General features: G+C 46.8%; 1 protein-coding gene across 3 annotated transcripts in view; it reads right to left on the reverse strand.

Annotated features, from left to right (window-relative positions):
• The window catches only part of nrp1a (neuropilin 1a), a 57,391-nt gene extending 35,423 nt beyond the window's left edge, over window positions 1-21,968 (reverse strand). For 2 of the 3 annotated variants that reach the window (XM_041961315.1, XM_041961314.1), the window contains exons 1-4: window positions 21,451-21,968; window positions 19,941-20,367; window positions 18,502-18,676; window positions 1,728-1,909 (exon numbers count right to left, since the gene is read on the reverse strand). In XM_041961315.1, coding sequence (XP_041817249.1) covers window positions 1,728-1,909; window positions 18,502-18,676; window positions 19,941-20,007 — 424 coding nt within the window. In that variant the 5' untranslated portion in view covers window positions 20,008-20,367; window positions 21,451-21,968. Of the gene's footprint in view, window positions 1-1,727; window positions 1,910-18,501; window positions 18,677-19,156; window positions 19,285-19,940; window positions 20,368-21,450 lie in introns of those variants that run through there. The other variant, XM_041961316.1, reaches the window with a different exon arrangement.
• Window positions 21,969-22,274: the final 306 nt, after the last annotated feature.

The raw sequence follows: 22,274 nt of genomic DNA on the forward strand, positions 1-22,274 counted from the left end.
TAGATTTAACTGGCCTATCAAGAGGAACGAGGCAGCGTGTGTGGATGAGTTTGCATATGTCGGGGCGGAGCGTCGCTTTGATCTCATAAATGGACCCATACTCCACCAGCTGCCCTGCCGGGATGGCGACACGCACGGGCCCAGACGCACAAACACAAACACACACTGGGCCAGATTAAAAGGAAGGAGGGACCTTGCAGGGCCATTCATCATGTCTCTAAGGTCCCTGGTGGGGGGCGTCCTATAGACTGCTGTTAAGGTTAATTAATGAAAGTGGAGCCTGTAGCACCTGTCTGCCTACTAGTCACACTCCAGATATGTGCTGTCCTCCGCCTCCTCCTGCTCCTCCTCCCTGTCCAAACAAAGGAAGGCAGCTAACCAACAGGAAATTCTCCCTCTTGTTTTGCTGTGTTCTGATAAGACAGACATCCCCTGAGGATATTTGTGGTTTATCATACCTGATTCCTGGCTAAAATTACGCAAAGCTCTTATTTTTAGTTTTAACATCGAGGAAGGAACCTCAAACTGATTGGACACCACTCAGAAACAAAAGGAGGCGAAAGCCGTTCTTAAATGCACTTCAGTGGCTAAAGCGCACATTCTCCACAACCCATAATCAGTGGTTATAATGGCAGGTTCATACGCCTGCAGTGGACCGCCATCTGACAATAAACCAGGCAGATAAAACATTTGTTGAATCAATGCTTGGCAAATTATGCCCTCGCTTATTGTACAGTAATTCACACCAGATAAAACTGCTACATTTATGGAACATATGGGACTATGATTCATTGGTTTTGAATTGAGCATATTGCTTGCCATATTGTGATTGCATAATTTGACGCTCTGGTGCCTCGACTAAATCACAAACAAACCATGAAATTAGATGGAGAGGCTCCTTTTTTTTGTCCCATTATACGAATTATTCCTCCAGCTTTCATACTGTGTCATCATGTGTGATAGTTTCAGCTAAAGATAAATCAGACTGGAATCGTCTGTGATGTGGCGCTTAGAACAGTTCTGCCTCAACTTAAACCAAGAAGTCAATAGCTACTTTCAGAGGTCAGGTCAAACATTAAAATATCAATAAATCATTACCATTTTCATTTTGGGATATTTGTGCAATTAATTAAAGAGATCATCACAAGCAGAAGCCTTTTGGGGCTTCTACGCTGCATTTCACTGTTACGTAGCAGGAGAGTGCACTCTACTAAAGCCTTTTCTAGAACGGCAGATGGCAGGCGGAGTAAAAGATCTATGGAAAAACCACTTCAAATATCTGAAAATCCACTCTTGATCTTGGGAACAGTAGTGGAAAAGAAACTCACCTCAGGTCCATTTAGCGGCTGTTCAGAAGCTTTTAGATCATCTACAAGCCTACGATGGTCCAAGTCCATCTGCTGAGGGTGACTGTGTGGTGCGATCGAAAGCTCCAGAACAGCTACTAAATGGACTTTGTGGTGAGGTTTGTCAGCCCACTTTTATCTTCAATATACAGGTTAATGAGAAAGGTGGTCCTAAACCTGACAGATACAGTGCAACACATTGACACCAGCTGTGTCTGCAGTGTTTTCATCTTAGAATAATAACTGTTTAATTTTGATGAAAATATATTAATGATGTATAAAATTCTATAATAACCACAGCTGAGGTTGAAGGTCTGTATTTTCAATGGCGTTTCAAACAGTCGGGGTAAAATGAAGCCACAGCTGTGTTAGGCCACCCACCTGTCTTAAAGATCTCATATCGGATGGAGAAACCCGCTCCGTGCGTCTCGTAGTCGGACACGAACTTGATGAAGAGCTGGTTTCCGGAGGAGACGACCGGAGAGGGAGCGATCTTCCCACAGTACTTCCCCACAAGCTGACCACTCTCATCCACGCCATCTCGCACCTCCACGTAGTCATACCTGTACAAGACGAGAGAACGGGGGGCAGCGTTAGTCTCATGCTGCCTTGGAAAACATTGTTTTTTTCCTTCAGATTTAGTTTTCGTTCACTCTTTCTTAGTTGCTCTTGCTCTCCTCCTGCAGAGGTAAACTGGATTTGTTACTGTTAAAACACACACACACACACACACATACACACACATACATTTATACTCAGAGGACCACATGAACACAGAGCAACACAGCATATTGTGCAGGTAATGTAGTGGAAATGAAACACTGTGTACTAATGAGGTCTCAGGTTAAAACTCTGAGAACAGGTGGGCATGCTATACTTTCATTATATCGACCTGGCAGACACACACACACACACACACACACACACACACACACACACACACTGCAGAGGCTTTGTGCTCTGAGGTCAGGTTTACGTAACTGCTTGACTACTGAACTACTGAACTCCATCTGAACAGTTGTTTATCTCCTCTTTTAACCAAACGCTGACTGTGTGTGTGTGTGTGTGTGTGTGTGTGTACCTGCTGTATAAGAGAGAATATGAATTGAAAGTGTTAATATCTCGGCCTTTGGCTTAGGCTGGTGTACAGAGAGGGCAGGTGTTAAAGCTGTTAAACACACACACACACACACACTTAAACACAACATTCAAATGGAATTTCAGACCCACGGCTATTGAAGGGAGCAGCCGCCTAATTGGGTCGGTGCAGAGTTTAAGAGCAAAAGAGGAAAACATGTTTGAAATAGGACTGGGAACAGGAGCCATGATGCGCGCACACACACGGAATCTGGCACGCGAAACTTAAGCTGGTAGAGGAGAAATTAGAGTGACTGGGCAACGAGGGTGGTCTAAACAGCCTCTGGTTATCGGGGTGTGTGTGTGTGTGTGTGTGCATATTTTCAGGCGCTTGTTAAGAGCGTACATTAAACGCATCTGAGCTGTGGTTTTCACTCAAGTGCCTGTACGTGTGAATGTGTGTGCGTCCACATGACGGTTCAGATGACTTTTCCGTGCTGTGTTTTGACTGGGAGCGACGGCCCGAGCATCGCTCCAAAAGCAGATTTCGGTTCAGGTTTCCACGGCTCCTAATTGCCCATAACGCCCGCTCCCGCCAAGTTTTCAGCTCTGCGGGCCACTTAGAGAACATATTCCCGCCCAAACCACGATGACCCGCTGCGATGGTCCTCCATCTTCATCAGAGAGCAGGTGAAAAAAAAAAAGAAGCTCTTCACACACTGTAAATACAGAAATAAATTCTGTTGTATGTAAGCATAATGTGCAGCAGGTGTGCAGGCACAGTCAGCCACACACACATGCTCTTTCTGTCTCCTCCTTCCTCAGAAAATATGTGCCTTCTGGGCAAAGGGGCCTATTTTCATAGTTCAGCTTGATTCCCAAATTACTGTCAAAACATCACGTCTCCTTAGAGATTCTGAATTCACTTAATGCACAGGATTTCACACAAAAAGGCGGTTTACACTTTGAATGATGGCTCAGGGTGGGCTAAATCCCTCGGGTGGGGCCTGACTTGTATCCACATGCACCCTTTGCCACCTTTTTCTAGAAAAATGGCTTCCTTCCCCTGCCTCAAATTAAAAAAAAATGCATTTGTAAAACAGAAAATCGAGTTAGCAGGAGTCGGCTAGTGAGCGGGAAGGACGGAGAGAAACTAAATGTGGAACTGGACAGAAGTGGCACTCCTTGAGATTCGGTCCCCTGAGGAGGTGCGGTGGATGGATGACTTCACTGGTCTTTCTGCCCGGATGGAGTGATCTGAGGTGATATGGAGCTGTCAGCATGCATCAAGTGCCTCTTCTTGTTCTTTTTCTCTGCTTTAAACTTTCAGCGTCTCGGGTTAAAGGTTTGGTACCTGGACTGAAAGCTGCTGTCTGTCTAAAAACACCAGCAGGCCCTGATAGGCTTTTGCTCTTGAGAGCTCTTTTCCGGGGATCCACACCCATACAGTCCTGTCTTTTCTGCTGCTTCCTCCGTTAAACCTCTTGCTTGAGCTGTTTGGCCTCTCTTCAGTTCTCTGTGCTGTGATTTCAGACCAGGTCTTCTCTCTCTCTCCACACCGGGCCACCAGCTGTGGCAACAGCCCAGCTCGGCTTAGACAAGCACCACTTTGTTAGAGCTACTTTATCAGCTGCAGCACAGTAAAAAATACTAGTTTCACATGGTGTTTACAATGTTATCCCCCCCCCTTCGCAGCTAAATGCCTCTCATTATTTAGTTTAAAGGGCTCCCCTGAAGCTGGGATCAGGCTTCTTTTCTGCTGTAATGATGTCATTGTTTAGTTTTACCACAAAGGCAATATTTATCATTTTAAGTCTAACCAAAGCTACAAAAACATCATATTTTGCAGTAAAAACAGAAGTTAGAGTTGCTGCGCTCTTAATTTTATTTTGCTCACTGAGAGGAAGGCGAACAGTATACATTAGCACAGTATAGGCGTTTTCTAAATTTCGAATGGACTTTAAATTTTGGTTGAAGTCTTACATGTTTCTGCCTGTAGAGAAATGGGCAGTGTTCATGCACATAAATTGAAAGAATATTTCAGGAAGATGCAGCAGTAAGATTTCTTCCCCAATTGTTTACGTTTGTGCAATCAATTTCTCTGCTTCGAGGCTCCCACCTCTCCTGATTCCTCTCTCCTCTCCTCTCCTCTCCTCTCCTCTCCTCTCCATCTTTTGGTTCCCAGCACACAACAGAGAGCATCAATCTTTTCGTGTTCCCGCTCCATTCTATCAGCAGGCTTATAATTCACCTCAGAGCCTCTGTCTCTGCAGCTATCTAACTGCCAAAAGCTGAGCATTGCCAGACGCCTAAAAAATTGATGCTGAGATGCATCACTGAGATGAAGACGGAGAGAAGAGCACGCTGCAGTACAGCTGAAGGAGCAGAGCGAGCGTGTGCGCGTGTGCTCTTTTGCTGTTTGTGTGTGCATGCGAACCTTACATGTGTTTGCAGAGCATTATGCACATTGTGTACAGTCTAGCATGTTTTTGTGTGTGCACATAAACAGATGCCAGTCACCCAGTGTTTTCATTTCACCTGACTCACTTTTCACCACCCAAACAAGAGGAATACTCTTATTTTCATTTCTATTCCGACGCCTCACACTTCCACAAAAGCTGTTTATTGCATTTTTACCCTGCATCGCACGCCATCAGCTTGGATGGCCCCTCATAAAGGCGGCGCAGCAGGAGAGAGGATGCAGATGGAAGAGGGAATACGCCCTGGGGGTCCTCGCTGTGCTCTCTGTGCGAGGAAGGAAAGAAAGAAGAGACCTCCTTCTCGAAAATGTCTCTATTTGTGCCTAAATGGCTGGTGTGTCAGCCAGAGCTCCAGCGGTTCTGCGCCGGTGGGTCCACGCGCTCTGCTCTGCTAACACATATCTATCCAGGCCCTTATCATCTGGAAGACATTATGAGAAACGCTTGGCGGGGCAGTTTGACGCCTTGCAAAGGCTCTCCTGTTGCTAGCCGTGTTAAATGCAGCTCTAATCAATTGGTGTGAACACCTGTGGGGACTCGCATTGTAGGGTAGCGAGTCCTCAGGGAAGACAGGGGACAGTTAACAGCCTCTTTGCAGCATCATAAAAGCAGAACATGAACATGACCTACTTTCAAGGCCCGGATAGTCCAACAGATTTGGGGTTTGCCTCTCATCCATGTCCTCCTGACCTGCCAAGTTAAACTTAGATTCCTCCTCTCGGGGGCCTTTGTGGTGATTTTCTATCACTGCTGTTGTTGTTCTTCTTATTCCTCATGACAATACAATCCAGTTGAGTTGTGCACCTATTTATCCATCTAATCTGCCTTAGGTCTGGGTGGGCCTGGCAGCACACCACAACACACACACACACACACACACAGACAATTACACACACACACAGTGAGCTCCCTACCACAGTGCTAATAGTGAAAACGGTTTGCCAATCCAGTGGGGAAATTAAAGGGAAAAAAGAGAGGGGTGGGGGGGGGTTGCTGAATGTAATTCTCAACGACCTTCGCTTCACCGACTCAAATGTATTAGCCTGCCTTCTTTCTTCAGGCACAGAGAAAAAGCAATCCGCTAGTGTCAAACAAGAACATTAGCCCTCCTCGCAAAGCCAAAGAGAAGGCGACAAACCACCGGCCTAACAATATAACAGTTATATTGCCCGAAGCTTTCCCATGGAAATAATCTGTCCTCCCTCTATAAATGTCCACTTGATATGGTTCTACAAAAGCAATACAATCTGAGGCAACGGAATAACGCTATGACAGACTGTATAAGCCTCATACAATTGGTTAGATTTCTTAATCAGACTGTTTATAAGCTCAAGCATGCCGTGGAACCCCCCCAGAACAAGAGCATTTCCTTTGCTATCACTCCATTTGCTTCAGCTGTGCATCGAACAAACGCCCGGCACTTCTCTCTGGCATTTCTCTTTCTGTGGCTGTCACAGTTTAACGTGCTATCGCACAAAAACACGCCACCGACAACATGTCAAAACATCTCTGGGTAACACAAGTGGAAAGGCCTAAACAACGGACTCGGGACAGCTCTGTGAGGCCCAGGGGACTTAGCAGGAAAAAGGACTTTGTTGTCGGCTGTCAGAAAACTCTGGCCCGCAGACTTCACGTGTTAACGAGTCTCGGCTAACAAACTGTCACTTGGGGCTCGAGAAAAATATCATTAACGTTTGTACAAGGGGGCATGAGACAAGCTGACTTACTTTTTACGAGCCTGGAGGGGACATACCTTGCTGAAATAAAATGGCCTCTCTTTCTCTACTTTCCCTCCCATACCGCCTCACGCGTGAATGTGACATTCATTAACCCACTCTAGAATAACAGGTTCCCTTTCTCCTTGGGCCCAGTCCGGCTGTAATGACCCCCAGCGTCAGCATGCCTGGACAGACAAGGAAGTAGGAAAAAACCGAGGCAGTAAACCGCGTCTGCATCTTAATGTTTTCAGCAGGAAACATTAACCCTAATTGACTTGCTAACGTTAAGATTTTCATCGAAGGTCCAGATCTCATCGTCAAAACAGAAGCTTGACGTGAAAGAAATGAGGAGATTTTTTTCAAGCCATCCTCCTCACCACCGATGTGTCTCCACTTCTGAATCGGCACAAAATTATTGCAGGAGTTGAAGGCCTCAGAACGTGGTGACCCACCCAGCGGGACAAACCACCAACCAATCAGAGCTGATGGGTTCAGAAGTGGCTCCTTGTCAGCGTGGGGAGAAGGGCATGATTGCTTTGCTCAACACCACCCTGCCACATGGATGGAGGGAAGGTATAAAAAAGATGGATGAAAAGATGGATATTCCCCGCCCAGGCGGCTCAGCTGCACCCGTCCAACCGGCCTCTCTGGGTGTCACCCCCACACGGTTAGACTCATATTTTTAGATTCCCTGGCTGTTTGTGATTTTGCGGTGGCCTCGGCCACACGTTTGTAAAGCATGTTCGCTTTCCTGAACGGCAATTATCATTAGCATTGATGGATTTAGCATGCCTCCATCCATTAGCTGTCCTAATTACACTGTCGAGAGATCTGCTGTCGCCAACAATCAAATTAATGAATTTGGCTATTTAGACTCAATTATTGCATCCCCCTCCCTTTGCAACACGCACAATAATCCTTTATTCGGAAGTATGAGCACAGACTGACGGGGGAGCATTCCGGTCCAAAGGGGGGGATCCTTTCTGCTCAGCACAGAGCGAGCTCACACCCCTGTGACAAAGGCTGAAATTGTACTTTCCACATCCGTGAGGGTTCTCGTGATGTAAATTTGTTGTGCAGAATACGTCTGCACATGTGTGGAACACGTCTTGCACGTGGGCCCCAGAAATTAGCATCAACAGAACTACTGCGTGTCTGTGGTGCTCTCAACTGCTCGTACACAGGAGTATGGGAGTATATTCAGGCCTTAGACCGGGTGTCGGGAGGAGGGTTGCCACAAAGCTACCACTGTTAGCAGGCTGTATAAATCCCCTGTGTTCACCTCACATGTAAGGCCTGATGCACTTTGAACCCTGGCGATGCTGAAATATGTTCAGCTGACTTGCTTCCTATTCCCATGAGCAACTGTGACATGCCTACAGGGCAGAGCTGTGTATCTGTTCAGTCATCATATTGACCTTTTTCGTAGTTGAAAGTTTATGCAGTACATTTGCACCCTGTTAAATAGTCATTGGTCTTTGAGGCCTAACACTGCTGACTAGAGGATACCAATAACCAAAGGTCTCAGTGTTATCATCAGTCAAAACATACATATATTTCTTAAAGTGGCTTTTATTGGTTTAAAACTTAATTCTAATGCGTTCCAAAAGTTACTGTGATTCCTGAAAATAACACTCTCTGCATTTCACAGTGAAGATGGTCTTCACTGTAGACTAAAATGTGGATAAATGAACTGCTGATTATACATAAAATTAACTAATGAAACAATACATGGTTGATGCATTGCGAGGTGTATCTTTAATCATGATTTCCACTTACATTTTTGCTAACTGAACATGTTATTTTTGTCAGCATTTAAAAAAAAATAATGCAAAAAGTGATTAATTCTTAAAATATTCCAAATAAGTCCTTTTTTAAAATTAAAATGGAAAATCATAAGCCTTTAGCATTTATTGGCATGCAAAGTGCCTCAACACATGTATCAATGCAGTACAAAACAAGCTACAATTTTAATAATAATATTATTATTATAGGAATTATAATATATTATTAGGATAATATTATTATTATGTGAGGGAGTTTTCAGTAAGTGAAAATACATCAGTATGCAGTGCATTTCTGATGTGTTAAGTTCAAGAATCTATCAAAGCTGTAGATAGCAGCTGCTGTTGTGAGCGGGGTTGAAAATATCCATCCAGCCACATTTCTTTTCCTACCACACATATTGTTACCATAATGTTAATTAGAAAACTGCCCATGGCAAAATGGAAATACACATTTAGCATTTTTTCCCTGCTTTCCGAGCTTCGGAAATAAAAGCAGCGCTCTAGATGCATCTCAGTGCGCTGATATGAATATTCACATGTAAATGTATGCTTTGCAAATGAAGCAACCGACCCTTTGGGTGAATTTCTAAGAAATGCCTCATAGAAGTAAAGCCGCAGTGTAGTAATGGCCTTATTATATGCTAATTATGACTGAGCGCTATTATGTAATGTCATTCATACGCCCTATCATGAGAGGGTTTAACATCAACAAAGCCAGAAACTCTGTGATGCAACTTACAAAGGGTCAAAAAAGGAAAGCAGGAAACCGGTATAGAAGTCTGAAAAATATAAGGAAAGAAAGTGAGCCAATAAGATAGAAAGGATGAAAAAACCTGTGTCTTTTCTCAAAGATAGAAGGGAGAAAGAGAGGGAGGGAAAGAGAAGCACTCCAGCCCATTTCTGGGGCCATTACAGGAGGGAATGGCTCCCATTTGTCCCACCTTGACATTTGAGAGGATCTCTGATTACACAGGAGAGAGGGGCAGGCAGAGGTGAGCGAAGAGAGAGTCCTCCACAGGGGTCTGTGGCACGGCTCAGATGAAACGCCGTCGTTCCAACAATGAGAAGTCAAGGGTAAAAATAACAGGGCACTGGGAGGAAGGGGGCGATGTGGCACAGCAGGGCCGACACGTATACTGTCTTTGTTAAACGCACTAGCCCCGCACTGCTGTTGTCGCCTACTCACCCCCCTGGGTCACCTACGAGGCTCAGTGGCATGGACACATACACACCCTGCAGGGGGGGAGATAGGCTGCTTCATCTCAACCTACTGTATAATGAACACTCATAGGCCCATAACCCTCAGCTTCGTTCACAGGAATTCATAAAATGACTGAATTGATGATTCAGTCTGTGTAATTTCTGTTTGATTTGATCCTAAACTCCAAAGAGTTAACTTTCAGAAGAACTGGGATGATACTCGTCCAAGAGGGTCCAAGAACTGCATCCCATTTATTTTGTGTATGTCACAAAAAGGGGGTGCTTGTTAGGGGACAGACTATTGCGGGATATCCTGTTCATGAGTACATGTGTAGGATGTACATGATTGAGGTCCGGCATGCTGGAACCATGTGGCAAGAAGAAACACGAGGAAACATGGAAATAATTGTCAACAGCCTTGAACCAGTGACCTACTGAACTTTACATGGAACTAAAATTAGCCAAGAGCGGTACATCATTTCACATTTCATAGGCTGATGACAGAAAAAAAAAACAATGTGCATTCCCCAAAATGGAGCAACATGCTCAAAGGCAATCATCTATCTGTTTCTGATGCCGCGGGAAGCAAGCGGAGCTCCCCGCCGGGTAATGAGCTGTGTGTGCGAGGAGCACATTCAAAGGAGGGAAGAGGAGCAGAGGAGCAGAGGAGAAGGAGGAAGGGAAGGGAGGAGGGGAGTTGAGGCTGAGGTCAGCTAGAGGTAAAGCTTTTGGGTGCAGCTCAAAACTCTCGTCTCCACAATGGGAAGGAAGAGAGAAAGAGTGCGGCAGGCGGGGTTGCGGTGTTGGTGGGTTAAAAGGAAACAGACTGGTGAGGGAGATAGAGAACGAGTGTGAAGGAATGCGAGTTGAGTGGTTGATAGAGGGAGGACAGGAGCAGAAACAAAAGAGAGAAATGGTGCAAACAGCTGATAGAGGTAGTTGGCTAACAGGTGACAACATGAATCCTGCAAAAGCGTGCACTCTCTCCTTCTCTAAGATTCTTTTACTTGGCTCCACAACGGCGAGAAAGCTCGAGGGCAATGGCAGTAATAACTGCACTGGGAATTATTCAATTAAACGCCCCATCCGTCCCCCTTAGCGTTCTCCCTCCTCTTTCTTTTCTCTGTCCTCCCTGCAGTCTGTGGAGGCGGCTGGAGGGTTGGGGGGTCAGAGAGCAGTCTGGGCTGGGTACTCCATGACCCGGTCATCTGGCTGGACATGCAGCCACTTGGCTGGGGGCAGGGGAGGCTGAGAACAGGCCCTGAGAGAGGGCCTGTTGCAGAGGACTGGGATTGTCCTCTTGAGTGTGTATACAATATGCACAAACAGCCAGCAGCAACCACCTGACCTTAAACCACATGCTAACTTTTAGACAAGACAAAAAAATAAATAAGGGGGGAGTTTTTTTTAATGGCCACATATTTGCGAGCATGGCCAGTTGATCCGTTGAAGCCAGACTTCCTTTGAATGTGGCTCAGCCCTCGGAGGCAATATCTACCGTTTCAAACCACATCCTTTATTTTATTCAAGGCTGCATTGTTCTCGCTGTGTGCGAAGAACTCAGATTTTCCAATGATGCAGCACTTTGAAAGCCAAATAGGCCGTGCTGTGAGGGCCTCGTGCCAAGTGGTGCATCTCTTCCGTGGTGGTGGGCAGAAGGGCTGAATGCTCGGCGTTACAGGGCCGATCTAAGTGCTGATGGCCGGCCAGCCCTTGCCAGCATTCGGACGGCAAGGTGACTCTTCCATTTACTGGCCCTACAATCAAACTTTCCTGCCAACTTGAGGCTGTCTGTCCGGTAGCATCAATTCCCTCTCCTTTGTGGTGATAACCTCTGGGAGACTGAAGTATACATGGAAGAGAGGGGCCTTTTTGTCACTTATTTCTGTGTAGGTAGGGGTCATCCCAGAAAGGCTGGACAGGCGCCAGAGGTACGCACTTTCAGCACTACCCTACTGTGATAATGCCACAAAAGGTTGCTGTGTGGCTGAATTTACAATCCTTTCTTACAATTACTGCCATCTAACAAAAGAAATAAAGGCGTGAGAAAAAAAAATTGCAGTGGTGGTTCGAATGAAAAAGAAAGACCACAACTAATGTCGGCAATTTAGCGGGGAGGGATCAAGGAAAGAGCAAACAAAGCGAGGAATTGTGAGTGGCTCTAACTCAATCAGAGAGCAGTGGGGTACCGCCCCATCAATCACTGTCTGCTTGCCGCCCTGGCCGAATCACAGCGCGCTGAGTGGCAGAGAAACGTTGAGCCGACAGCCTGCTGTGCGCAAACACGCTGACTGAAAATGACCCCAGGGATCTGGGACTGGGACCGCAGGGCCCTTGGCTTGACTTCCTACCTGCCTGCAAACAAACTTTGCGTCACCCGGAGCCCCTCTAGGGACTTGCTTGATTGTTTGAATAAAGAACCACGTGGTTGCTGAGCCCCCGCCCCACCTGCCAACCGTCGCGGATCTGTAAGCACCAGGGCGTTAGGGCAACAAACAGGCCGCGTAGGACCATGGCCGCATCAATCAAAATCACGAGCCCCATTCAAGGTTAGACCACTGAACGAAACATATCTGACAAGCCTGGACACGCTGTATTAAAGTGTCCAGAACTCCCTCATCAATTCAACTAAACAGCCTCTTCTCCTTCCTTTCTCCACAAGGGGACGGGTGGATAAGTAAGACATTGGGAGGTACTGTCTGAAAGCAATCCACCCCTGACCGCTGCTCTGCCACCCACATATCATGAACTCAAATTATTCCCCGTTCACCCACCCTCCCTGTCACTGCTTGTTGTTTTCCATACAGCCCCGTGAACTGAGAAATCAGCATTTGATGGAAAGAAAAAAAGGCGAGAGACGAAAACCTGTTGCTAATTATATTATGTGAGACAGAGAGAGGGGGAGACGGTACTTATTGCCAACTGTCCTTTGGAAACAGAAACGCATAATTGAATCATAGCCTCAGTGTTTAATGCTTTTTCATCGGCGCTGGAAGGAAAATGAGTATGAATTTTCTTACAATCAATAGATGTTTGTCCAGATAGAGGGCTGAGATTACCAAATGTACTCCCCTAATCACGAGTATCTCCATGCGGCTCCTTTTCGAGCAATCTGCTTTGGATAAAAAGTAAAAGAGCATGCCGACTGACATCTCTGAGCTGTGTGGGCCGCGGCTCCATTCCACAAGAAACTTCCATATAGGGAAGCTTCTATTGGTTTGGGGCTGGAAAGGAAAAAAGAAGAGGAAGAAAAAGAAGAGAATTCACCAGCCGTGTGCCAGAATCAGCTTAGTGACACTCAATCCCTGGCAAACACGAGTCGCTAACCCCCACATCGGGACGAAAAACAAAACAGGCAGACACGTGAGACCGCGCGATGCTTTTGTGCTGCAGCAGATATGTGACCGAGGCTTGAAATCCAGTGGGTTATTTATGAGCACGGGCCTCGTCTCGTCTCTCTTCCTCTCCCTCCCTTGCTCCTCCTTTTCCTACTCCTCCGCTGTGAAGTGGACCTCCCTCCCGCTGCGAGGTAGAGTGGCTCGCCTCCCGGTTGTGGTCAGGTTGTGCATGAATCAAAGCGGTGACAGAGCAGCGGGGAGGATGGCAGATGCCACGGCCAGAAAGCTTTTCAATCAGGCTGCCCTTCCAAGCCGCGGCCAAGGTGAAACACTTCACCGGTGGATGGAAAAAAAAAAAAAAAGACCCTCAACCCCACGGTCACGCAGACACACACACACACACATACTGCATGTGCACAGGCCTACTTTAATCCTGCTCATTAGCCAGGGAGCAACCCTTTATGTTGAAAAGAGGTGAAGAAGAGGAGCGAATGTAATGAGAGTGAAGGTCAACGGCTTTCTGATGCAACATCTCTGTCTGCTGTCCTCTCGTTTCCGCCCTCTGCTTCATTAACAAGGTGAACACTTAACATTTATCAGCACCGCCGCTTTCGCTTGCTTTGGACGGCTCACCTGCCTCATTAGTGGCCACATTTCGCAGGTAAGCAAATGGGATGATGTGTTGTAAATAGAAATTCAAGATGCAGAGTGCTCGTCTGTGGAAGTTTTACCATGCTGACAAAATAAGGTTTGGTATAATTGCTGTGAAGTGCAAACAAGATACATTCAAAGCGGATTGCTTTTGATATGCTGCTGACAGACTAGCTTTTCAAGGCACACTGTTTCAATGTAATTTCAGGTGTAATTTGATTTCCATTGTTATGAGCTGTGGGAGTCTATTGCTGTGGAAAATACCAGGTGCATAATTTCAGCTGCTTTTGTCAAACCTGGTAGTTAAAAGAAGCTGTGTCACCCTACGCACTCTTTATTTTGCTGTGCCTGTTTTGCAGCGCCGCTTTGAACTCCGCCAGCACAGACGCTTCCCTGACACGCACTTTGAAAAGAAGCACACATCGACGACAGAAATAAACGGCCGCTAACAGGCCGTAAGTATCTCCAACAATCCCTGTCACTCCAGAGCCCCGTCCCCTCGGCCGCGGAGGTCACAGCACTTCCCTTTTTTAAAAGCCACCGCCTCCACAGGCCAGTTAAGAAAGGGCTCCTGTTGCGCTCCTGCTTATTTATTTTCCTCCATGACAACGGCTGATAAACGGTCGCACAGCCCGCTTCTCCTTATTTGCCCACGGTTGCCTTGCCGAGGAGCGTGAGAGGGGAGTGACGGGGGGAGTGGGAGCTGCTTTCAGATCCAGCCGGGAGTTATCGCTCCTCACTCCCCAGCTGTGAAGCTCCACTGCTTTTTAGTGTGGAGCTGCTGCACGCTATTCAGGTGGAAGTGTAACAGGGGAATTGGGGAAAGTGGCCAAGTGTGGATCTCACTTCCTGGAAACAGGTGGCACTCTTTGTTGGACACCACGAGTGGAGTTAGTGGGATTCCACATGACAAAGAAAGAGCCAACTATAGATCCAGTGCAGGCTAATACCCCGCTCCCCCTTCCCCAAGCTCCTGTTAGTCATCTGTGGACTCCGGGCCTGGCCAGGAATGCCAGGAGGGGGCAGGATGTCTATTGTAGAGGGTACACAGCAGAGAATGTTTGCCTTCCCAGCAGGCCAAGCAGCTCCACAGGGGCAGCTCAGCGGGAGGTCGGAGCGGAACGGGCAGGGGGACACAGCAAGAAGAGGGCTACAATTAAAAAGAGGAAAAGAGTGCTTCTCCAAGCTTTGAGCTACAGGCACCTGGAGGCAGGGGGGCGCTTGCAGCCTTTTTGAAGCGTGGCGAGGCGGGAGGCTTTCGCTGACTTTCCCCTCTATCCCCTCCACAAAGGGCTGCTTGAGAAGGCATTCCTCAAATATCTGCGCTGCCTAGTACCACCATACCATACATCCAATCTGAACCCCCTCCCCTCCATCTACTGCGCAGGCTGTCACACTGGAATTTCTGTGGGGTCCAGAAAAATACCATCCAGACAGAGAGAAAAGCAAAGAAATGAGGGAGGGCTGAGAGAGAGAGGAGAAATCCTCTTTCTCCCTCTGTTTTTAACCCTTCTCTCCTGCTCCTCCAAAACAAACAGTGCAGCCTTGACTGGCTGCAGGGGATCTCAGTGCGCTGAAGAAGGGACTGTTTTTTTGGTCTGGTCAGCAAATCCAGTGGCATCAATGATTCATAATGTTGTCAGGAGTGCATCATATCTATAGAAAGTCAGCTCTCCTCTTTGAGGCAGCGGGGGAGGAGGAGATGGCGAGAACAGCCCGAAGCTCAGGATGAAATATTCTCTGGGTCTGTTCAAAACTGGAAACTCAAACTTTATCAGATTTCTAAACAGTCTCACAAATTAAATAAATTGCCCTTCACTTTGCCTTACATGAAACCTGCCTGTCACTTTTTGCACTCAGATGGCAGCGCTGCCGCAGACGAGCCTGACAAGCCTTATCGGATCACAGAGGAACAGGGAACGCGGAGCAACAGCATATCTATTTACTTCAGTTTTTCACTTGAGCTTAGCTTGCTCATTCCACTGCTATTCAGAGCTGAACCGACTTCAAATATTTGCCTTGATGCGGGCTGTGCCTTCGCCTCAAACTTCATTAGCTGCGAGAGCGGCGAGGGCGGCCCCCGAAACTCCACTCTGTGAAAGTCTACAGCGGTGCGTGAAAGGTAAACACGTTCTGCATTCAGAATGGCAGGGCTCACTTAGTCTCCTTATCTCTGTGATGAAGTGTTTTCCTCCTCCAGCTCTCAGGATACAGGCCTCTGCACTTCCCCAAACAAACCTGTCAAGGGTAGGACACACGTGCAACAACACCACTGTGGCCGAGCTCCACTCAGAAAAGGCTGTTTTTCTTTTTACGAGCACCACTTTGAGTGCTTCTTGTTTGGTTTGCTGATAACAGCCATGTTGGGGGAACATGTGGTGCATGTGTGTTCCATTTACCCACTAATTAGATTGCAAGGCAGTGCACTGAAGCATGCATTGTAGCCCCCACCCCCTCCACCTCCACCCACTCTGCCAGTCCATCAGATAAGGAAGCCATTCTGGCTCTCATCAGTTTCCATTATGTAAGGGCTGACTTGGTGAGTGGAGTTTGCGAAAGGGAGCCTGACGGTTCCAACACAAATCACACCCAACTACTGTCTGCAGATACACAAGTAACTATTCCGACTCCCGTAATCGAGTTACCTATGACATGCCTTGTCAGCGATTAGCACAATAACCCACCCTCATGTTACATAGTGCCATGATTTAAAGCAAAGAAGGAAAAAGGCAAATGGACTTCATGTCATGGCTTGTCTGGCTAGAGCCAAAGCAAAGCTGCACAAGGTGGAACACATTGTGAAGTGGAGCTAAAGTCCCATGAAAACCACTCCATTAAAAACATTAAAAATGAAACGGTACACCCAGTTAAAAATAGGGAAAAGCTGTAGGTCAGGTCAGCCAGTCAGTGCGATGTCTGCGTGACCCACATGAATCGGAGACTTGCGTTTCACAGCCGTCTTGGTGCCGTTTGTTAGCATATAACCCAGGCGAGCTCTTAATGGTAATACAAAGGTTGTGTCGGCTCCAAATGCATTGAATGAGGCGAGCAAGGTGGAGGCAAAAGAAAGGAAAAGTGCACGGAGGGCAGGGAGACGCTGACAGATGCAAGCACGCATCCACCAAACAAACTTCATCTGCTAACAAATTTATGAACAGCCAATTAACTGGCAATCCACAATCTGCCAATTCAGTGGCTGTTAAAATGAAAGAGCAGAGCTAATTTGTAAATGATACTCTGATGGATCACTAAACTGGAAGCCCGCCCTCTCTTCAACCTGGAAGAAAACGGCCTTCCATGAGCCTGCAGGGACCAAATTTCTTTTTTTTTCTTTCTTTCCTTCATTCTTTACTGCGTGTGGTTAGACACAGGAAATTCATTCCTGCCTAATTTGATTAGCACAAGCATTGTTGCCGCTAACCCCCCTCTTCCTTCCTTGCTCTCTCTTTCTCACTCAGGATCTCGGACAGTTTAATAGTCCCTCTGGTGCTGAAATCAGACCCTAAAGAAGTGACAAGGAGCATCCAGCCTTTAAAGGACGGCGGCGTTCAGCCTGCCATAAATCCCAGACGGCAGTAAAGAAAAAGGTTAAAGTGGGACTGAAATCCCGGATTAAAAGAGCAAACCCTGCAAACATACACAACGGCCACTGAGGGAGACAAAAGAAGCGTAGGGTCCAGATTTTGGGTGGAGCGGGGATACAGTAACAGGATCCAGCAAAGCCCTGTTCTCTCCCGAGCCCTGCAGCGTAAACAAACAGCTGAGACAGAGCCGACAGAGGCACCGACACACGCACAAAAACCACACACAATCACACACACACACACAGACAGGCAATCAGAGAGAGGCAGTCTGCCCAGGCAAGGCTCACCTCGGGGCACCCACACTGACACAGGCTCATCACATTACTGTCTGTCTCTGGTTTCATCGGCTTAAACTATCTATCTGACAACAGGTTAGCCGCTTAGCCCTTTGTTGGATGCGACAGCTCGCGGCTTACGAGTCAAATAAGGATCAGTAACTAACTGTCACTGGGAGATTCACCTTGAAAGGGCAATTTCACCAAGTTTTTGAATCAAAGCGAGCAAAAGAACCCAGATGAGTGAGATAATTTCACTCGATTCTCAACCCTGACACTAACAGACTCACTGCCTAATTAAAATAAGCCGAGGCTTGTTCATTCGAGGTAACCCATTCTTGGAATTTCTCACTCGTTCGGCGAGTAATGGGGTTTTAAGAGGAATTATGGAACTAAATGGCTCGCTTTTTTTTCTTGCAGTGCATAAAGGAGCCACAGCTAATGGCCTCCGGTGAGTTTCTTGGACCTGCAGCTCTTCCTCAGCGGCCTCCAGATCAAATCAGATGCAATCAACGTGATACCCTGCTGACTTCAGTCCACAAAGACGAGGAGCGAGGACATTCCTGAGCCAAATGGCAGGGGTGGGACACTCCTGCTGCCCTGTGTGGTGCCAGAGCAGCACTGCACGGACACGGCTTCAGCGAGCCTGCGGACACTAGATGGCGCAGTTTCATGTGCAATATATAGCACATGAGGGAAAAGGGGGACTGAGTGTCACACACACACACACACACACGCTTGCTCACAGGAACACGCATGAATTCATGGTATCTGTTATAATATCATACAGGTGTGTGCAGCCTCTCATAGTGGTAGTGGTCCCCAGAAAGAGGTCTGGGGGCCTTGAAAAGTTTCCCAGGCAACGCTGTTGAGTCATCCACCCATTTTTCTGTTTGCATAAAAAAGAAATAAATAATATTTGGATCTACTTTCGATCAGACCGGGGCACAAGGGACAAAATCATGAGCGAATAAGTTTTTCTACGGGCCCCCAAAAAGCACATCTGTCTCTCACACACATGCTCGCAGACTCTCGGTGCGCTTACTTGCACTCCCGGTCCTCCAGATCGAAGTGCGGGTTGAAGTTGATGAGGATCCGCTGGTGAGGACCAGGCGCAGATATCACCCACGCACATCTCTGAGAGGGGGGGTAAGACATGGGGTATCCGGGCGACGTGAGGTAGTTGGCGGTTGAGATTCTGATGTTGCCTCCACATTTATCTGCAGAGGGGAGTGGAGAGAGCGCTTAACCGGGGGAAACAAACGAAAGCCGCCTTTCAAATTTGGTCTATCATCTATCAAAAAAACAAAAAAAACAAAAAAAAAACAAAAAAAAACAGCATTCCACAGAGTTAAAGTGGTTAAGACAAATAAACTGGACCAAAACATCCGTGTTACTGTATGAACTTATTTATTAGTGGAATTAAGTATAGTTTATTATTAATAATATTAATATTCAGTCCAGTAGAATAGAATATTGTTTATAGTGAGCTCTTATGAAGTAGATGACTGTTTAATTTCATGGCAGATGTAAGAAGGAATAGTTCCTACAAAGTAAGATAACAATAAAATAAGAAAAGCAGCAGCTCTCAGGTCAGTTCTGCCAGAGCTGTAGAAGCGATCCAAATAAAAAAAAAGTCTAAATGCAGTAGCTTCAAAAGAAGTTTTGTTATGCCGAAGCCAAAAGTCACAAGCATCTACCGTCTGTTCCCTTAAACTTCATCTTTAAGAGGAATAATCCTGGATCCGCTTACACATGTATCTTTATTTATGCGTGGATTCATCTTTTTTACTAGAAATGCCTCCACCAGCTGCTGCTCTAACCAACACACACAAACCTCTTGAAAAACAGTGCAATTGGAATAAAAAGAACAAGGAACAAGAGCACAAAGTAGAAACGAAACTAATGCCGTAAGAGTGGAGCATGGGGAAGTTTGGGCTGACTTTTTGAACTTCGCAGCTCAAAAACACAGACCTTTCAACCGACAGCTGCTCCAACAAAAACGGGTTGAAGTCACACTCAATCAGGTGTGCTAAAAAGAGCTTTTTACGGGTAACAAGTCTCTGAAAGAACCGTAATTGAGTTAATACATAGACATATTTAGGAATATTTTAGTGACATGATGGGAGATAAAAATGCCTTTAACAGCAATTTAGTCACAAAAACTCACAACTCGTTGTCATACAGTGTATGGCATTAATATAAGAGGAATATCATAAATAAAACATAGAAAATAAGGATTAAAGAAAGCTCTGATATAGTCTATAAAGTCATTATTGAGCAATAATGTTTAAGTCTCTGTAGAAACAGCATAGGAGGAATTTTCTTTAGGTGTTGGCAGAACAGGCAGGTGAGCGCCCCGCGAGTTTGCCAAAAGATCAGCGGAGATCAGAGAAGGCTAATCTTTAAAAAAAATATCGGGATTAGTAGCTTTGCAGAGTACATAAAAGCTTTATTTATATAGATATCAGATGTCACACTTACCGTTTTTGAAAGCCTTGACCACCAAAAGGTTTCCCATGAACAGGACAAAGACTAATCCACAATGCATCCTTGTTTTCTCACCAAAAAAATAAAATTACGCATACAAAAAGAAAAAAAAACGCCGAAATTAAACTCCTCCAACAGATTTTTTTGGCAAGTATTCTCCTCTCCTCCTCTTAACCCGACAAAATAAAGCAGAAGTGTCCCCTTTAACGAAGCTGGAACTGATCTGAGAGCGGGCTCAGGTCGCTGGCATCCTGTCATTCAGCTCCTGTTTCCTCTCGCCTGTGCCGGCTGCGCTCCTCTCTCCAGCGCCGCCCGTGCCATATCCTCTCCAAAGACGCCAAAGCGCGAGATGTGTGAAGAAACGGCCCGCTCCTTCGGCGCTCTCACTTGGTCAAATGATAAGGCGGGAGGTAATCCTCGGCTGTGGAGCGAAAGGAGAGAGACGGGGATGTGAGCGGGTTAGGAAGGCGTGCTGCGGCCGTGCGCTCTCGACGTTTCCAAAATCTGTTTTAACGCGCTGCCGCTGATACAAACAAGCCTATAAAGGCACGGGTACACCCCTTCCCCAAATTGTGACCACTTTGCTTCTATAGGCTCAGAGTGGGGAGTCGGAGAGGTTGATGATTGGCCTGATTACAAATAGCCAACCTATGTGGGAAAAGCCCTGTGTCTTTATATGTAAGCGGGGCTGCACACTGACTCACAGAGCACCAGCAGTCCGTTAAGTGACATGACTCTCTCTCTCTCTTCCTCACCTCTCTCTCTTTTACTCGCTCACCCTCCCTCCTTCCTCTCTCATCTCTTACAAAAAGGAGCTAGGCATTAATGGGAGCTGTAGTAACACAACAGGACTCCCTCCGTGGACATCACAAAACATCATTTGGGATGGCACCACACAAAATGGGATATATTTTGTGAAATTGTGCCAGTTCAAATGGAAGCATATCTGTACTGCAGTGCTTATTATAGGCCCAGTTTTTTTCCTCAGGAGCTAAATAATAGAAAGTGGGTTTCCCCCCCCCCCTTAGTCCTGGTGGATTTCTTTTATGCACCAGCAGCTATCCAGATGCGCTGACTGTTAAAGCCTGCCCCACTGCAGTGACAGCATGGGGCCGGTATTCTGAAATTTAAGGGAAATCAATTAAAGCGTAAATTAGAGTAGCCTCGACACATTTACTTAAGGCCGCCCTTACTGGGTCACACTGCACAAAAACGGAACGGAGCCGGCTTGTGTTCAGCAAACGGCGCGTACAGTCCTGAACGGCAGAACTGCACAAACAAGGCAACACACGATTAAGAAACATTTGTTGCGATATTCGCGTTGTAACGTCTGCATTTTAAACCATTAAAATAAAAGGACTGGAAAACAATGGTGGGATGAAAGCGGCCGAATTTGTAAAACTGCACATGATGACAAACTGGAATTTCAGTGAACTTTAACGCAGCAGTGTTTCTCTCACCTCTGTGCGTATCATAATGAACAATAAAAAACAGCTGCATTCACCTGCGTCTTGAGGACTCGCGAACCCGCAGGCATCCAGCCCTCCTCTCTCCACCTCCAGCATGCGTGGAGAAGAGAGCAGGCTACGATCCGATAGGCTTCCTCAGATTCTGTTAAAATGACAGCTGATCTTCTCCGGAGCCCCACAGAAGCGAGTCAACTTATTTTCCCCAAACCCTCTTTATTTTGTTTTGTTCTGACGCCGGGGTAGAACCTCAGCGCAGTCCAGCTCCCTCCTGGGTCCCCACCGCGCAAAGACGCACAGCCGATGCCCGGAGACTCGCTCGCCCCTCCGCGTACAGACTGGTCTCCTCCCCGCTGATCTGTCCGGGTGTCGCTCCCTGTTCCGTTCCCTTTCGTTCAGCGCTGCCACAAGTGAAATCCGGCCCGTGTGAGGGAAAAACAGACAGTCCCAGAAATATCAAAAGAGATGGACAGTATAATGTCGAGAAAGAGAAAAGTCCTGCTGGATCTAATATAAGTTTCTCCTCCCGGTCCGTCTCTCCGTGCGCCGCCGCTCTCGGCTCCTTCACTGATGCAAATGCAGAGGGTTTGAGTCCCTGCCAGCCCAACACGCCCCTTTACGAGGGATGAGTACGCGGGTGCGCGTGATTGTTAGCGTGCATGTGTGTGTGTGAGAGAGAGAGAGTGTGTGTGGAGGGGTGTGTGTCTGCAGTCGAGATGCAGATTTCACCCAGCTGCCTCTCTCTCTCTTTACCAGCCTGTGGCCGCTCATCACAGAGTCACATTACAAATAAAATGCGCCAACCCGATGGCGACTCTGAGCCATTTGACAGAAATCCATCTTTGTAAAATTTTGGATCACT

The sequence above is a fragment of the Chelmon rostratus genome, chromosome 20 (genome assembly GCF_017976325.1).
Source record: "Chelmon rostratus isolate fCheRos1 chromosome 20, fCheRos1.pri, whole genome shotgun sequence".
Classification (NCBI taxonomy): Eukaryota; Metazoa; Chordata; class Actinopteri; order Chaetodontiformes; family Chaetodontidae; genus Chelmon; species Chelmon rostratus.